At 44.4% G+C, this 17,327-nt stretch overlaps 1 protein-coding gene across 1 annotated transcript; it reads right to left on the bottom strand.

Annotated features, from left to right (window-relative positions):
* On the bottom strand, positions 1,671-15,336 carry LAPTM4A (lysosomal protein transmembrane 4 alpha). Its single transcript, XM_021391521.1, has 7 exons — positions 15,111-15,336; positions 8,419-8,539; positions 6,709-6,785; positions 6,501-6,623; positions 4,844-4,939; positions 3,845-3,943; positions 1,671-2,445 (listed from the first exon to the last, which is right to left on the bottom strand). Exons 1-7 carry the CDS (start codon positions 15,207-15,209, stop codon positions 2,371-2,373), a joined length of 690 nt encoding a protein of 229 aa, XP_021247196.1. The 5' UTR covers positions 15,210-15,336; the 3' UTR covers positions 1,671-2,370.

Genomic DNA, 17,327 nt, shown 5'->3' on the forward strand with positions numbered 1-17,327 from the left:
CCCCCCGCCTCGCGGGCGCGCAGCTCGGAGGGAAGGGCTGCGCGGTGAGACGGCTCGGCGCTCGGAGCGGACGGGGAAAGGTCTGAAGTCCTCGTTCTCGCCGAAATGATTTGTCTAGCTCCGCCAGCTTTGCGCTTCGAGCCTCGAGCGTCTCCAAGGCAGCGCTTGCGAAGAATACGAGGAAAGGCTCACGGGGCGACCCGCCAGGCACACAAACCCGCCTTTGTTTTCAGTTCTAACCCCGGTCGCGCTGTCCGGTAGCCAGTTTCGGGGCAAGCGATGCAAGCTTTGGCCGCACACGCGGCTTATGGCGCTGGACTGCCGCAATGGAGTGGCAGCGGGCAGCTCGCTCCCGTGCAGCGCCAGACCACCGCCATCCGGAGACCTGCAGAGGTCCCTCCCAACCCCAGTGACTGCGTGATTGAATTCAAGACCACTTTAGTTCCCCACATTCTTCATTTCCCAAAAGGAGGGCGCGGTGAGGACGGTAGAGGCCTCTTCTCCCTGGTCACCAATGATCAGACACCACGGCAGGTAGCATCACAGGAGGTTCAGACGGGTTGTTAGGAAGAATTTCTTCCCAGATGGGGTAGGTACACATTGGAACATTGTGGAGACTCCTCACCTAGAGGTATTTAAGAGACACGGGGACGTGGCCCTAAGGGACATGGTTTAGTGGCAGGACTCTGCAGGGCAGGTTGATGGGCAGACTTGATGGGCTCCAAGGTCTCTTCAAACCTAGATGACTGATTCTTCCAGCTCTCCTCCAACAAGTCCTATTTCAGTAGTCTTTGCCAGCTCTTAAAGATTCCCCCTTTCCAGAGTTCAGACCCACGCAGCTCTCCAGAACTCAAAAACAGAGTGCACTTCTAGAGACACGGCTGCGTACAGAGTAACAGAAAGGCAGGCTGCACAACAGCAGCACAGGATGGCCATGCGCTATTGCAGGGTCAGGTGCTCCCACAGACGGGATTTTAGGTAGAAACTGAGCAGCCTATTGCAGATAGGTGGGAATGACCAAAGACATTTTTAAGCGTCACCGAACAGGAAGTAGGGGTGTATCCCAGCTGCCTGGAGTAACCAACAGCCCGCACGCCCCAGCAGTGTGAATCCCTTTCCCTAGTTTAATCACAGATCCCTTTCATCTGCTAGAGTAGGAAGCCATTTTCTCTTCAGATACGTTAAATCATTAAAATGTATTTTATCTGTTACCACAGAGGAGGAAGAATAGAAAGATTTCTATTTCTTCTGTTTAAAAGGAGAACATGACTGAACGCGTGGCAAGTATCCAACAGCTTTGGACATTTTCCAGTGCAAGTGCTTCTTTAGTCCCACTGGGTGTCTGCCCCACTCTTAACATCTGAGCTTATCAGACATCAAGTTTGCCCAAAGGTTTGGAAACTTCCAGTACAAGCTGGGAAAAGAGAATTGTACAAGTAGCAACCGGACAAATAGAGGACAACTGAGTAGCTCAACCACAATGAAGGCTGCAGTGCAAGCCTATATACTGAAGGAATCCATGCTTTCCATTCAGAGGACTCGTGCTGGGGAGCGTGGATCAAGCACCGAACAGCACCGCAAAGTCCCACACAGATACAGCTGAGTGAGCCCTTTCTGCACAACACTGAAGCACTTCACAATTAAAAAAAAACAGGCAGATCCACCAAGCCTACTGGTAAACATTTCATAAAAGATTTATTTAAGTATCATTTATCACAAAGATGAAAATACGTACAAGATTAGAAGCATGCAACCATCATCTACGTTTCTATTCGTTTTCTTGCATTGACAGCACACTAGTACAAGGCCTGTGCCAACCTCGCTTTCTCCTGAAAATACTGGGTTTCAGGACATAGGATAAAACAAAACCCACAGTAACGTAACATATGAGAAAAGTGCAAAGTAAAAAAAAAATTCACGTATATACCACATTCAAACCCCTCCCCCTCCAAAAACTGGATAAAGGCAAACTGTCATCTTGCCGCACAGATTGTCTTTATGATCTACTTTACAAAAAATTAATATAAATTAAGGGCACCATCCTGCAGACACTTATGTTTGTAGCTAGCTTTCATCACAGACCGGCTCAGTTGATATTATGAAAAGCCACTGGTTAGTCACACGCATAAGTTCTTGCAGGAGAAGGCCCCAAGGCAATAAAATGTTTAAAAGCATTAAGGAGAACAAAAATTAAAGCAAACAAAATCACTCCCGGATGAGTTTTGCTTAGTAAGTTTCTATCAAACAGTTTTAAACAGAACAGTTTGCTCCTAAAGTCCTGAATATTTCTATTACTTAAGCAGTTTTGCAAGATTGAAAGACAAAACCCCCAAGGAGCTGGTACAGATGTTAACGAACGTACAGGTTGCTTCAGGCAGGTATGTAGGGAGGTGGGGGCTCCTTCTCAGGCATCTTCACTGCCATTTCGTAAGTTGGCAGAACATACTGAAGAGAAGACATTTTGAAGAGGTTAATGTATTAGGCTGAGAGGACAAAAAACCCACAGAGTGAAAATACATATACGCGCCCCACCAGCCATTGACTCCTGTGCTGCAGGCAGATGTAGGCAGTTTGTCACTAGTGCATCACAAGCAGCACTAAGTGAAAGGCGCTGCACAAGGAGTTCACTGCCGTGCTGAGCCACTGGCTCCACCCCGCTGTCTGTTGCTTGTGCAAGCAGCAGAGAAGGTTTTGATAGATGCAGTCAGAAAGCTTCCCCCAATTACAAGAAAAGCCATCAGAGCTCTCGCCATAAAACCCTCCTATCACCCTCAGTGATAGGAATTTACAGACGACACCAAGTTGGCAGGAAGTGTCGATCTGCCTGGGGGTAGCAAGGCCCTACAGAGAGATCTGGACAGGCTGGATCTCTGGGCTGAAGCCAATGGGATGAGGTTCAACAAGACCAAGTGCCGGGTCCTGCACTTTGGCCGCAACAACCCCAGGCAACACTACAGGCTTGGGGCAGAGTGGCTGGATGGTTGTGTGGAGGAAACGGACCTGGGGGTATTGGTCGATGCCTGGCTGAGCATGAGCCAGCAGTGTGCCCAGGTGGCCAAGAAGGCCAATGGCATCCTGGCTTGTATCAGGAACAGTGTTGCCAGTAGGAGGAGTAGGGAAGTCACTGTCCCTCTGTACTCAGCCCTGGTGAGGCTGCACCTCAAGTACTGTGTCCAGTTTTGGGCCCCTCACTGCAAGAAAGACAGTGAGGCCCTGGAGCGTGTTCAGAGGAGGGCGACGAAGCTGGTGAGGGGTCTGGAGCACAGGCCTTATGAGGAGCGGCTGAGGGAGCTGGGATTGTTCAGTCTGGAGAAGAGGAGGCTCAGGGGAGACCTTATTGCTCTCTATAACTACCTGAAGGGAGGTTGTAGTGAGCTGGGGGTCAGCCTCTTCTCTCTTGTAGCTAGTGACAGGACGAGGGGGAATGGCCTCAAGTTGCGCCAGGGGAGATTCAGGCTGGACATTAGGAAATACTACTTTTCTGAAAGAGTGGTCAGGCACTGGAATGAGATGCCCAGGGAGGTGGTTGAGTCGCCGTCCCTGGAGGTGTTCAAGAAACATTTAGATGTTGTGTTGAGAGACATGGTTTCATGGGGTTATTGGTGGTAGGTGGATGGCTGGACTAGATGATCTTGTAGGTCTTTACCAACCTAGCTAATTCTATGATTCTATGATATTTTATACATTGTGAGAAGGCAACCCCCAGTCTACCTTAAAAAAGCAGCCAATGTTAATCCTGCCAGTCTTTGTTTAGAAAACTGGACAAAACTCGTAAACACAGATGTAGTATTTCTCTACTCCAAAGTTAATTACTGGTCCCCTTCATGTAGAAAAGAGGTTTTACCTGTGGAGGTGCTTCAAAAGCAGGGTACACTGCAATCTCTGGCAAATTTCTGTTGCTGATGTATTTATAGCAGTTCCATACGCAGTTGATTAGATACGCCTGAAAGAGGAGAGATTTCTCTTTTTAAAGACCTCCTATGTGTTACTTGACTGAAAAATAAGATGCTAGATTACCTTTGTATGACAAAAAAGAGCATATCTCAATATATATACACACACGCGAGGGGTGTTGCTTATTAACAGATTTAGTCCTGTTTAGCCTTGATATCACAATGACTCAAGACAGGACGAACCCCACAGATTTTAGCAAAGCAATTCACAAACTAACTAATTAATCCGTGTGCCTCAGGAGTGCTAATCAAACTGATCTCTAATTGGCTTGTGCTTCTGTGCATCTCAGTCCAAACTTGCTTGCAGGAGGAGGACTGGCCAACAGCACAATCCCACTTACCCTAAATTGCCATTATGGTTTGTCTAACTAAGAGGGTATGAACACACAGCCCAAGGTGCCAAGGAAAACACAGCACAGCAGAATAGCCTGATGTTAAGCTAATATGAACATACCATCATGCTCTGATGATTGCATTTTACTTTTATTATTCATCTTTATACTCCTTGCACTTTGGTTTACTAAGCGCAGTAAGACTGTCAAAGTTTTATCTAAAAAAACTTGTATGCAGTAATTCAGTATTATTTCACAAGCATATCTATCAATATTATTTCCACATATGCAAACAAGATGGTATCTGGAGTCTCTGTGCATTCCTGCTCCCTACTCAGAAAGGGAAGAGCTGCACAAACAAGCCCCACTGCAGACAGCACACAAATTAACGGGAGACTCGAGTACACCACACATATGATTGAAGTCATGTTGTAACTGAGCATCCTAACAGGTCAGCAATTGCACTCAAATAAGTTTATTCAATATATCTGTAAATATATTGAGAGCATGTGAACATAGCAACTCATGAGATGAACACAAGCTTCAAATTTAACTTACCTTTAAAATGATAAATAATGCAAAGAACACCAGAACAATAAACAAAAGACAGCTGGAATCCAGTGAAAGAAGATCATCTTTGTAAGGGAAATCCGGCTAGTTAAAAAAAATTAGGGAGGGGTAGAGAGAAAGGGAGATGAGCACCAACAGCGCATGTCTACAAATATCAGTCACCCACACTTCACACCAAGTTAAAGTCTTGTATAAGCTACCCTCTCAGAAACTATGAAAAGTTTCCTCTCCCACCGCTCCTTCTTTATCCTCCCACAAAGCAGAGCATTTATCCTGCTTCTGTCCTGCAAGAATGGGTCAGTGCAGGAGAGAGCTACCTGTAAGGAAGCAGCGTACTTTCTATGTTACCAGTCATTTCCTCTATCTCATGCTAGTACAGATGTTCATGAAATTTCCTTTTGAGCAACCGCAGCACAGCATTCATACAGGTCCTTTACTTGAGAGGCCTTTACTGACACAGCACTAATAACCTCTTATCAGACCAGCCGGTTATGTTATGTGTGCAAGGTAGAAAGCAAGAAGAGCTGACCCCAAACTTCAGAAGAGGAGCCAAAACACTCCAAGGACCTCCTGCAAATTTCAGACTCTTCTTCCCTGACCACACTGACAAGACTTCTCCCCAGTACTATTTTTTGTCTTAAAAAGACTTTCTAAACATCTGCTTGCACAGATCTAAACACCAGCCAGAAACAGCTTGTGATCCAAGTCAATTGCTGGTATATCCTACCCACTGCATCTTTTCAGTTAAACATAGGCAGTGTTAATGAAAAGTCTGCTGCTGCTTCCTCAGGAAGTCTTGTTGCAAAACGAGAACAACCATATAGGATGTAAGAAAGAACCCTCAGAACCTCAGGTTCCATCCTATGATGTCATAGACTCTGCATCACATCAGTCTTGCCCTATATTGCCTCTTACCCTTCCCTCTCACCCCAACCAAATAAGAGCTGACGTTTTTAATCTGCAGTAGCCAACTTACCACCGAACCGCATTATTCAGCTTGCAAAACCTTTGTGTCAAGAGTGAATTAAGCACAAACAGCTTAAACCATTGTCTACCTTCACAGATATTTCTCTCCTCTCCCTAGCGTTCCATTTAGGGAGCAATTACACCTTCAGTCCTTCCACTTCTGATAAGATCTCACGCTCACAAGCACCCCGTCATCCTCTATGGCTGCTGCAGTCTAAGTTACTCTTTCTTGAGCAGCTACAAGATCATAGATTCGTTTGAGCTGGAAGGGAGCTCTCAAGGCCATCTAGTCCAACTCCCCTGCAACGAACAGGGACACCTACAGCTCCATCAGGTGCTCAGAGCCCCATCCAGGCTGACCTTGAGTGTCTCTAGGGACAGGGCATCCATTATTTCTCTGGGCAACCTGTGCCAGTGCTTCACTACCCTTACTGTAAGAAAACTTCTTCTAAATCTCCCCTCCTTTAGTTTGCAACCACTTCCTTTTGTCCTATCACAACAGACCCTTCTAAGAAGTCTGTCCCCTTCTTTCTTACAACCCCCCTCTAGATAAGGGAAGGCAGATATCAGGTCCCCCCAGAGCCTTCTCTGTGAAAAATGATTTAGCTCTTGTAGCCCTTATCAAAGCAAAGTTCAACTTCAGATGAAAAATACTAATGCGAGCTGGACAAACACTTACCAACTGATCCAAGTAATCCTTGATCCTTGGCAAGTAGGTTAGAGAACTGATTGCAACCAGACAACTGACCACAAAGTCAAAGAGTTGGTAACAGAAAAACGGGATCAGCCAGCCTACACGGTGCTAAAAAACAAAAGAGCTACCCATAAGTTATTTAGTTAAAAATTCAAATAGCAACTTCAGAAATACAGACCGCAAGTGTACTTACAGCAATTGCTCCATACACCATCATCGCACTGATTGTGAACATGAGGAGGGAGATTGCAAATAGAACACAGGCATTTTCTGCATTAAAAGAAAAAAAAACAATTCAGAGTCCATCATCACCTCACATTACCACCCTGCTGGGTACGGTCTCTGTACGTAACTACCATTTGTTCCCTCTCAATTGCTTCACCTGTGCAAACTGGAAGCTGCAGGTTTGAGTAACTCAGTTCTCTACTAAAGGAAAAAGGTCTGGTTCAAGAAAACCAGCTGGCAGTTGGAAAAAAAAAGTCTGTGCCTTAATCAAAAGCCTTCATAAATCTCAGACGTACCAATTAGAAACCTGACATAGTATACTTGTAATGCAACATAACGATGCTTACTTGCAGTATGTCAGTGCTCAAAGTATGTGCGTGATCAATTTTACTACTGGAAAGACTTGAAGTCAGCACAACACTGACCTTTCTACTTGGAAGTGCTTGGATTGTATAATTTGGGCACTGGCACTAAGAACAGCACTGCTCCTTAAGCACCAGTAAGGAAAACAGGAAATCACTGTGTGGAAGGTATCCTATTATTTAGGAGAAAAAGCAAAAATAGAAGCCAAATGGTAGCAGAATCCAGGACACTCAGGGAAGCTGAATGATGAAGATTCCCTTGAGCAACATGGTTAGTGATGACAGCAACACAGCTGCTTTCCACAAGTTAGATTACATTCACTCTACTACAGCAAGCACAGTCTGTGTTCTTAGACACAGAGAAAGAAACCAGCTCAAGCCTATAGAGGTTGTAAGTTCCTGTTTTTAGTGAAGCTGAAGCCAAACTCGTGTGGTTCACATGCTTGAAAAGAAATTATCCGCAACTGATCTGAAAATTACTGCGCATTTGCATACCTAATTCATTACAAGATAACAACATACACAGATGGCATCAAGAAGGCCCTCCTGTGTTTGATACGCATTGTCTTCATCAGAAACGATGAATAACAAACAAGCATTACACTCGTAGTGACAAATCCTTAGGAAAAAATCCACACAATATCATTTTGATTGTGCAAGTGGATAAAGTCCCCTTGCTGACACAAAACCTTTTAATCCACATCCAAACATGGGGAACAAAAATCATACGGTTGTGTGTAACAATAAGCCACAAGGTAGGTTTAATGTTGCTCACTGTGCTTCCTGTTCTGTTTATTGTGCACATCAAGTTTTTAGATAAATCTTTGGTTTCTCTCAGGTACTTAATATTCTCATTTTTCCACTTAGAAATGTAACAATGTGCTTTTCTCTCAGTAGACTTGCAAGCCTGTAGACTGTAAAGCTCCTTCCTTACATTCAGGAGGACCACCAAAAATTCCAAAGGCTTCCTAAAAATAAGCTCTATTTCTGTTTTACTGACCCAACAGAAACAATAAATGTTCATAGAGAAAGCAAATGATTGATGTTCCACGTTTTGAGTGTTGAAGAAGGCCAAGAAACCTTTAGAAATCTTGCTGTTCAACATACTTAAGAGGAATATGAAGTAAAAAATAATACTCCATTTAACTTTTTACTCTGATAGTAGATCTAAATTACCAGTAATTTGAAAGACACTCAAAAAAACCCAAGGAAATTGTATTTAAAAGCTGCATGCCTGCATGATACCCTGTTAGGCAAATACACTATGACACTGCATTATGGTTTTTTTTAATTGCACAGAAGAGCTATGCACCTACCAGCCATTCTCTCAGAAGCATAGTAATTTCCAATGACTTCATACTGGATATTAACAGTTGGCACTACGTTTGGATGAGTCACTTCTACGGTCAACAAGATGCCCATCAGCAAGTTCACCACCTGAAAAAGATCACAGTTACCTGGAAGTTACTTCTGTTGGAACAGCTACGATCACTTTAACAGCACCAGTAAACCTTTCATTTCTGTTAGAAGCAAGCTCTTTGCTTTGCCTATCCTAGAAGGGCAGGAGGGGGACGACAGAACAACTTAAGATCAAATTGCAAGCTAATCTAGTTAAAGCCCTATCCCCAGAAATGCACTGGACACTTACTAGTTTTATTGAATGCAGAACTAAGTAACTTCACAAATGAAGAGGATGGAAGGGCTTGTTGTGTCATTCAAATGACACAAACAGACACCAAGTGATCAAGGCAGATTTGTGAACTGGAGAAGTGGAAATAGTTAAAAGAGGTAGGAAGGAAAGAGTACAATGCGGGACACAATGAGGCACGTTTGAAAGAGTTTTCGCTTCCTATAACACTTTGAAAGGCAAAGGTAATTTAATACACAAATAAGGTACTGCATCCTACTCTTCCAAATGGCACTATGCTGCAAGCAGTACAAGTGGATGTGCAAAGGGGAAAACTCATGGTACAGCTCACATCCTCAGCTGCAGCTTGCTTCCTGCCCTCCCTGCTCCTCCAATTCACCTCCATGTTACTGTTCCATAGAAGCAACAGAGAATGGGCTCTCTCCTACCTGGATCCTTTATTAAAACCTCCTCAAGTCTGATCAGACAGGCTAAGCAAAGAAGTAGTGAAAGCTAAAGAAATCTTGCACGAAGGCTGAACTCCAAAACTCATAAGCATTCAGCACTGGCTATAGGCTTACCAGTACTCCTCCTTATTGTCAAAGACTGCTTCTGCTTCCCTGTTTTGGTACATACCAGAAATGCTTTCAGTAAGACTCTAAGAGTCAAAAGTGGATTAAAGCTCTGGAAAATTGCCTCTGCAGCATTTATAGGCTGGTCAGGATTTATGGGGCATAGTTTCAGTTACTGGTATCTGAAGAGAGACGCTAAAGAAAAAGGTTTCCTACTAGAAACCTTCACATTAGTATTTCCAAGCCGCAGCCATTTCCCGATCAGTATTCAGCACTACTGCCACCAGCAGCAGGATCTTTTACTAATAGCCTCCAAAGGAGGCAAGGAGAAAGGAAAAAAAAAAGAAAAGAAGACCTCCACACGCTGCCTTGCAGATTCTCCTAAGATTATTTGCCAGAGATTTCTCCTATTACTGGCGTTGTTCCAAGAGTCCATGAGAGTAACAATGGCAAATCTATGCACAAATACAGGAGCGTTAGGCAAATAGGAAAATAGTTTGTCAGCATTTAAAAGAAGTTTTAGCTTTTAAGGCTCATAGTTCATATTAGTTTTTTTTATTAGTTTCCTACTTTTTAAGACTTCAGAGATTATCACTTGCACAGAAAGAGCCTTGCAGTGAAAGGTGACAGTTTTGTAAAGCATTAACATGTCATCGTGGATGAGATGAACTTCGGAATTCCAGCTACTCGCATCCTCAGTTTTATGCCTTAGAAATAGCAGCTAGCAGTAACTAGCACTGAGTTTACCCACCAGTATCTTCAGTCCTGACATACACTTAAGTTTCCCCTCACGAGAGGTTTCCCCACAGGGCAAACTGCTCTTCTGCCACTTGATTAAATGCTTTTATTTTGTTCCACCATTGTTTGAAGGTACAGAACATGATCTTTCCTCACTGCTCGTTTCCTCCATCTCTGTTCTGGCTTTCTGCGCATTTTCAAGCTTTTTTATTTCCTTCCTCTCTGTGAATGAAGCAGAGATACCAGCCTATGTTTTGGAAAACAACTTCTTTGGTTGTACTTCTTATAAGCTTATGTCAAGCCTGGATATCTGGTTGTTGAAACATTATTTTCTACTTCATAAAACACAATCAGACTTGTTCAACCATAGCCCGTTCGCTTACTGTTTATACACCGGCACCATTTTAACTCAAAGAGTGATTAAGTTCAGACTAAAAGACAATATTACTTCATTGCTGAGTTTAACTGCTGCGATAGGCTATCTGCCTCCAGATAAGGGCCGAGCAGCACTTGCATTAACACGGAAGTACACAAGAAATTGTTGCTGCCAGTTCCGTCTTTGCAATGGTAAGCTTTGATGTCTTAGTACTGTGCTCAGGCAGCCCTACAAGTGTCACTGTTTCGCTTTTCATTCTACCCATGGTCCTAACTTAGCATAAATCATTCTTAGTGATTTCACTAGTTAACAAACACGGTTCAGAGTATCAAAGCTCAGCCTGAAATGGTGTGCAAGGAAAATGGATTCGCTCTTGAATGCCCCTCATTTGCTACGTGAATAGAGTTGGTTTGATCCTGCTCCCCCCCCCAGCCTGGATCAGTGATTGAAAAATAAAATGCCAATTAACACACTAAGGCTTCCAGTGCTCCACTGCGCTCTATGTAGTGGTATCACAGCACTGAGCAATGCGTCATGTACAACATATGGATTTCTATTAAGAGTTACAAACAACTCCAAATTAGGTATCCTTTCAAGCCAGAGCCTGTATTTTAGCTGCAGCCATTCCTCTTCCACACAAGCCTGATAACAGCAAAACCACAAGGCTTGTTTCGGCTCCACAGTCAACGCAAACAACAGCAAGAGCACGGCTTGGACTGCAAGGCGTCTTCCAAGTTTTTAACAGAATTTACTCACTTCAAATGAAATGTATTTTCACAAACATACTGCATGGAGGAGTCAGAAAACACAAACACCTGCGTGTAATCTTAAGATTTAAAGGAAAAACCCACCAACCCTGACAAGCCAGCTGTCAGTGGATGATGCGCTATTCTGAGGTGACCCCTCACGTCCCATGCCCTCAGGGGAGGTAGCAACAGGGAAATGGTTTTTAACTATAAGAGGGTAGATTTAGACTAGATATCAGGAAGAAATTCTTTGCTGTGAGGGTGCTGAGACACTGGAACTGGTTACCCAGCGAGGTTGTGGATGCCCCCTCCCTGGAAGCATTCAAGGCCAGGCTGGATGGGGCTGTGAGCAACCTGGTCTAGAGGGAGGTGTCCCTGCCTACAGCAGGGGGTTGGAACAGGATGATCTTAAAGGTCCCTTCCAACCCAAAGAATTCCATGACTCTATGATCTCAGCCATCTCATCCCAGGCTTTTCAGATAGGAAGTCAAAATTGTTCAAATTCTTACTCAAAAGAAGGTTCCATTAACATTTAAAAAAAATGAACTTAGGTTTGTAGAGTATTATACTGAACAGTAAGAGAAGCATATTTTGCTTTTAAAACTGGGATGACTAAGCTTAACAGAAGTTTGGCATAATCATATGAAAATTTAACAAAATCCAGTAGGTCGTACTGTAATAAGTGACTTTCTACTTCAACAAGTAACAAACTGAGGTTGGACTAGGAGATGTCCGGGGGTCTTTTCCAACCTCAACCATTCTGTGATTCCACAAACAGAAACATCCGCACCCCATACGATCAGAACTCAAGAGACTGGACTGTAATGAGCATTAGCTTTTTAATTACTGAGCTCTTATCTCCACTGTGTATATTTAATGGCTAATCATGCACTGCTTTGCATCTCTGGAGGCCTACACATGAAATGTAAGCTTCCTCAAGCACTCGAGTGCCCAGAAGAAACAATTCCTACTTACAATCTGCTTACACAAGCAGGAAAATGAAGGGAAGTTGCCTTGCACAGCTACACTTCTCCAGCTTTCTTTTACTTTCTCAGTACTTTAACACATTCTTGAAGAAACAAAATGAGGGAGCTTCTTGGCAGGGCATTTTCTTGTGTCTGTGTTTTTTTTCTGTTGTGTTTTAGTCATGCTTTTTTTTTTTTTAAACATAATTTTGAACAGAGCATTCCAAAACTTCCAGCACTGTTACATTCCTTCACTTTTGGAAGTTCTGATAGGTGAACAATCATCTCCAGAGATCATCCTGATGCTCCCGTTAACCAGGAGCGCTTGCATCATTTTGATTCCATCACTGCAGTTTTCTGGCAGCACGAAACAGCCGCTCCCTCCCAAACAATGCTATTACTTTCAGACTGTTTTTTTGAACTCTGATCCGATTTTGCCAATGCAGTGTTCATGTTTCCGGTCTCTGGAAAGCACTAGGCCTAATAGGAAAGTTTACAGGAAGAAAAAAAACTTCAAAGCCACATGTTTGCAATTACGAAGCTGGGAATAGGAGGTTTCCTTTCCTTCCTACGCGGGATTACAGTGAGCATTATAGAATAAATCAAGCTAAACTAGTGCTGAGAATTAAGCATGGTCCTCTAGAAATGGTCTAAACTCAGTTTTTCACAGAAACAGCTCATCTGTTTATCAGAAGCAGCAGCAGCAAGCAGACTGCAGCGTGCTTGGAACAGGCAGTTGTGTGACATGGCAAGAGCAGACATTTTAGGAGATAATGCCGCTGCTTTCTATAGACTGACAGAAGTACACATTAAGGACAATAATACATTACTGGTTTTAATGAACAGGTTAGTTCATTTGATACAGGATTTTAAAGTATTCGTATAAGCAAAAGACAAAAATGCCTGAAGTGCTACGTAAGAACAACGCGTATGTATTAAAAGGCCAAAACTCTTATCTTACTAAAACATCTGGAGGAGACTGCCACAGGACTCCATTTTATGTTCGGTATCAAATTCCTTCACGAGTGCACAGCACGAGAGCGGCATACCCAGTCAATACAGGCTGGCCAAAGCCTCAGTAACACCAACCTATTGTTGGAGTAAGTATTTTTACCCCCCAGACAGACTCACCACCTTCTCTCAGCCAGCATCTCATAGGAAACCAAAAGCAATGTTTTCAAAGCACACTTTAATGAAGTATTTGGTAAATTTATAGCAAAACACAGCAACTAAGTCCCTCGCTGGCAGCCAGCTACCGAGAATTCAACTTTATTTTTCCTCTAATATCCCGCAGCCACCAAAAGCACAGGATGCTTCGCCTGTCACCACGCCACAGGCTTTCCCAAGTCCATAAGCACTACTGTATTTCCACAGATTTAGAGGAGGAAGAGGTGTTGCATCCAAGAGCCAAGAAGAAACAGGAGCTCAAAGACAGGAAAAAACAGAGTCCGGTGAAACAGAAAGCAGAACCACATCCCTCTGAAACCCAGGATTTCTTAATACTCCTGCTAACAGGAAGCTAAAGTGTGGAATGCAGTCAGTTATACTTGATTCCTAAGAAAGATAAGCAGTTCCTTACAGTTAAAGGCTTACGCTTTTACTTGACACAGCAGAGTGATCAGCTTCCAGAAGTTTTGCAGTGTTCCAGAACAAGTTGCATGTACAATACTGCCAGGAACTTTGCTTTCTATTTTAAATGAAGTAATATTACAGCAAACTCAGTGCCACATCATCTCTCCTATTCTTTTTTATGGAAACTAATAAAATACCTCTTTTCTAGAGTTTTGCTACACTTCTCACACCCTGTTCCGCTTTCTCCTGTCTTCTCTTGTCATTCTATCATTTCCCAGAACACCACCTCTAAAAGGGCTGAGAGGGGAATAAAAAGAACAGGCATCTCTCAATACTTGCAACAGACACCGTTAACTCCCTAAACTTCAATCCCCACCAATTTCTACTTCTGTAATAACAGTTTCTGTGCACAGCTCTTCCATGCCATGGCAGGAGAAGGGTAAAGGAGAATATAGTTTGGTTACAGCTCCAGGAGCTGTGATGCAACCTGTTTACATCATCCTCACATTTTTACTGCCCACGGGGGTAAGAGGAAGGAAAGATGAGGAAAGAAACTGAATAGAAGGGAACTTGTTTGCTCCACGACTTAACTCATGGGTACTGTTCTCACGTTTTTTTTTTTTTTTCCTCTCACTTTAGTTCAAAACATCCTTTAATACTTCAGCTTCACCACCACAGTTCCCTCAGTGAAGAAGCGCTCACCAGAAAAAAAAAGCAGCATCATGGAAAATAAACCTGTTTCTATAGATCCTTAACAGCTGTGCTGAGAGCAGAGGGCAAAGGACAGACAACTTCCCTTCTCACGATGCTGCTCGAAATTCACACAGCACCTGCCTGCTGCTGACCCCCCACCTTCTCTCACAGGCTACACACCACTAGAAAGCATATCTCTTATCGCTTTATTCCCCACATACCCTAAATTCCAGCTTCCTCCAACTCTTCCCCTGCCAAGGACACACTCAGTACTGACTGAAACACGTAAAAGACACTTCTAACTCTCCAAACTAAGGAGGGGAAGAGGAATGGTTACAACCCCCCTCAGCTGCCAAGACCTTCAGCTCTCACTGCACTTTGTTTTCCTCACCACAGTGAGGGACGGCGGGTGCTGGGCAACACCGAGGTGAAGAAAGAAAGGGCTGAATCACCTCAGGAAACCCGTGCTACTTCTCCCACGCGGGGAGCAGACAAGGGACAATCGCGACCAAAACCGCATCGAGCCGCTGCACGGCACCGCCCGCCCTCTCCTCTCGCCTCAACCCCACGCGGTGCCCCCCGCGCAGCACGCATGCGCGGTGCCCACCTTTCGCCCACCATCGGGCAACGGCCAGAGCCCCACGCATGCGCACTGCGCGCAACCGGAACCGCCTCCCCCCTCGGTCGCCCGTCGGTCGCCCCCCGCGCCACCTACTCACCATGTACCAGGTGCCCAAAATTATGGTACCGGTCCGCACATGGCAGCAGCCGCAACAGCGAGTACTGTAGAAACGGTCGCGGCTACGTTTGAACGTCATCCTGGCAGCAGTACCGCCGCACTCGCTCCACCGGACGCCCTCCTCCGCCCTCGTCACTCACTCGCTCTCTCCCTACGCTTCCCCTCAGCTGAGGGCCGTAAAACCCCCGCTCGCGCGTCACCGCCGCTCCGGCCAATCAGGTGTCGACAGCGGGGGCGCGGAGGGGTGTGCCCGCGGGAGGGCCTACGCGTTGCCGCGGCAACAGCAGATTGGCAGCGCCGCAGGCCAATCGAAGCGCCCCGGGTGCAACGCCCTGTCGTTCACCTGCGCGGCGGCAGGGTGGGGTTCACCTGACGCGAGGCGCGGCGGGGGCTACCGGACGTCCGCCATCTTGGGGAGGAGCCGCCCGCCCTGAGTTCAGTGGAGGCAGCGTGGTGTGACCATGACGGCTGTGTTGTATTGCGATGGTGCTCGGGGTGCTTCACCCCTGAGGGCCTGCTCAGGGGGCAGCCATAAAACATTACAAAGAAAATTTTATTTATTTGCAGACAGCTCTTTGTCATAAGGGAAAGCAAAGCCACCTCAGTGGACCTCAGAGCACCCAAATCCCACGCATTTCACTGAAATTCAGCAAGTATTATTACAAGTCTAATTCACTTAAACCCTATCACTGTTCTTTTAGAGAAAATCCTCATTAAATTATTAATATCGTGTATTACATGGTAAGAGGACACATGAACACAGTGCAAACAGAAGAGGTGAGCTGGAGTTCGCACATGCTTTAATTTTTTGTGAGTCCCATGTCCGTGTTCCTGAGTGGTGACAACACTTGGCTGGTCCCACTGAAAGCTCCAGGTGCTGCCAAATGCAGGTGTTAATTAGAAGTAATGTATATAAATCCTGAGTGCTGCCTTCAGATGTGTGAGAGATAAGGAGTGCTCCTGTTCCCATAGAGATGGGCACCCGTAACCTTCCCCTGACCGGAGCGCAGCCGTGGGTTTGCAGACCTGCTCTGTTGATACAGATATGCGCACGGTTTATTTTAACCTTGGTGCAGCTGCAAGTATTTCCTTCTTGGCTGTATACAACTGTTTGGAGACACTCACAGAACATAAATATTTGCTGTGCGTGTATACATCAAGATGTATGTTATCTGTCAGTATTAATACTGGTTGTTCGCTCTGAACAATGAGAAGGTAACAAGGGTGACTAGTTCTCCTGCTGATACGTTCCAGATCCTACAATTAACACATTTCATTGTTTGAGCTACTTAGGCTATTTTTAAACATGAACTGTTGCTGAATTGTTTGAAATGATTTACTTAAGGCTTTAAAACTGACGTTTTTATTTTAAATCCCCCATGTTCCATAATCGGTGTTTTTCTTCCTTAGGGCATATTTCATTTTTGAATAAACATGTTGTAAGTGCTGTTAAGACTGCTCTAACGATCCTATTATAAACTATTGTTTGTTTCTTTAGTGCTCCTAATGTTCCCTTTGCACAGATGCTTGATTATCAACAGACTGATTTAATGTAACAAAACCAGACTGATTTTAATCAATATACATGTATGTATGTAAATAAATATAAAAAGAATGCGCATTTTGTTGGGATCAGTCATCTAAAAAATCTGTTTTCTCACAGATGGCATGTTGGGAAGCCTAAGCCAACTGTTTCTGCAGCATTCACAACTGAACTGATTCCATCGTTCCTGCAGAACAGAGAGGCTCTCCCTCCTGTAGGTCTCTCCCTGTGTGAGAGAGGAATTTAAATAACTAGAGTGGGTCAAAAGAGTCTCTTGCTTGAGTTAGGTCATCCACTTAGGAGCACCTAGATCTCACTCTCAACTTAAAGATGTGTTATGGTTTGTGAGGGTAAGTTCTTGAATGAAGATCTTCCACAGCTGGAAACTGCTTTTGCTAGTCTTGCTAGCAGCTCCCATGTCAGGCTCAGATCTTCAGGGCTATTTTCATGAGATGAAAGAAATCTTAATTAAGTGTTCATATCTTTGTCAGCCAGACTCGGAATGAAAACTGATGCATTTCCTATGAGCTTCACTGCTTGATACACCCTGCAGACAAAAAAGATACTGAGAAGAATAATGTGAATGTCATTTAACATCACAAAGCAGCTTTCCACAGCTGCATAGGTTGATGTGGAATTACTGAGTGGGGAAAA

This window comes from Numida meleagris, chromosome 3, assembly GCF_002078875.1.
Source record: "Numida meleagris isolate 19003 breed g44 Domestic line chromosome 3, NumMel1.0, whole genome shotgun sequence".
Lineage (NCBI taxonomy): Eukaryota > Metazoa > Chordata > Aves > Galliformes > Numididae > Numida > Numida meleagris.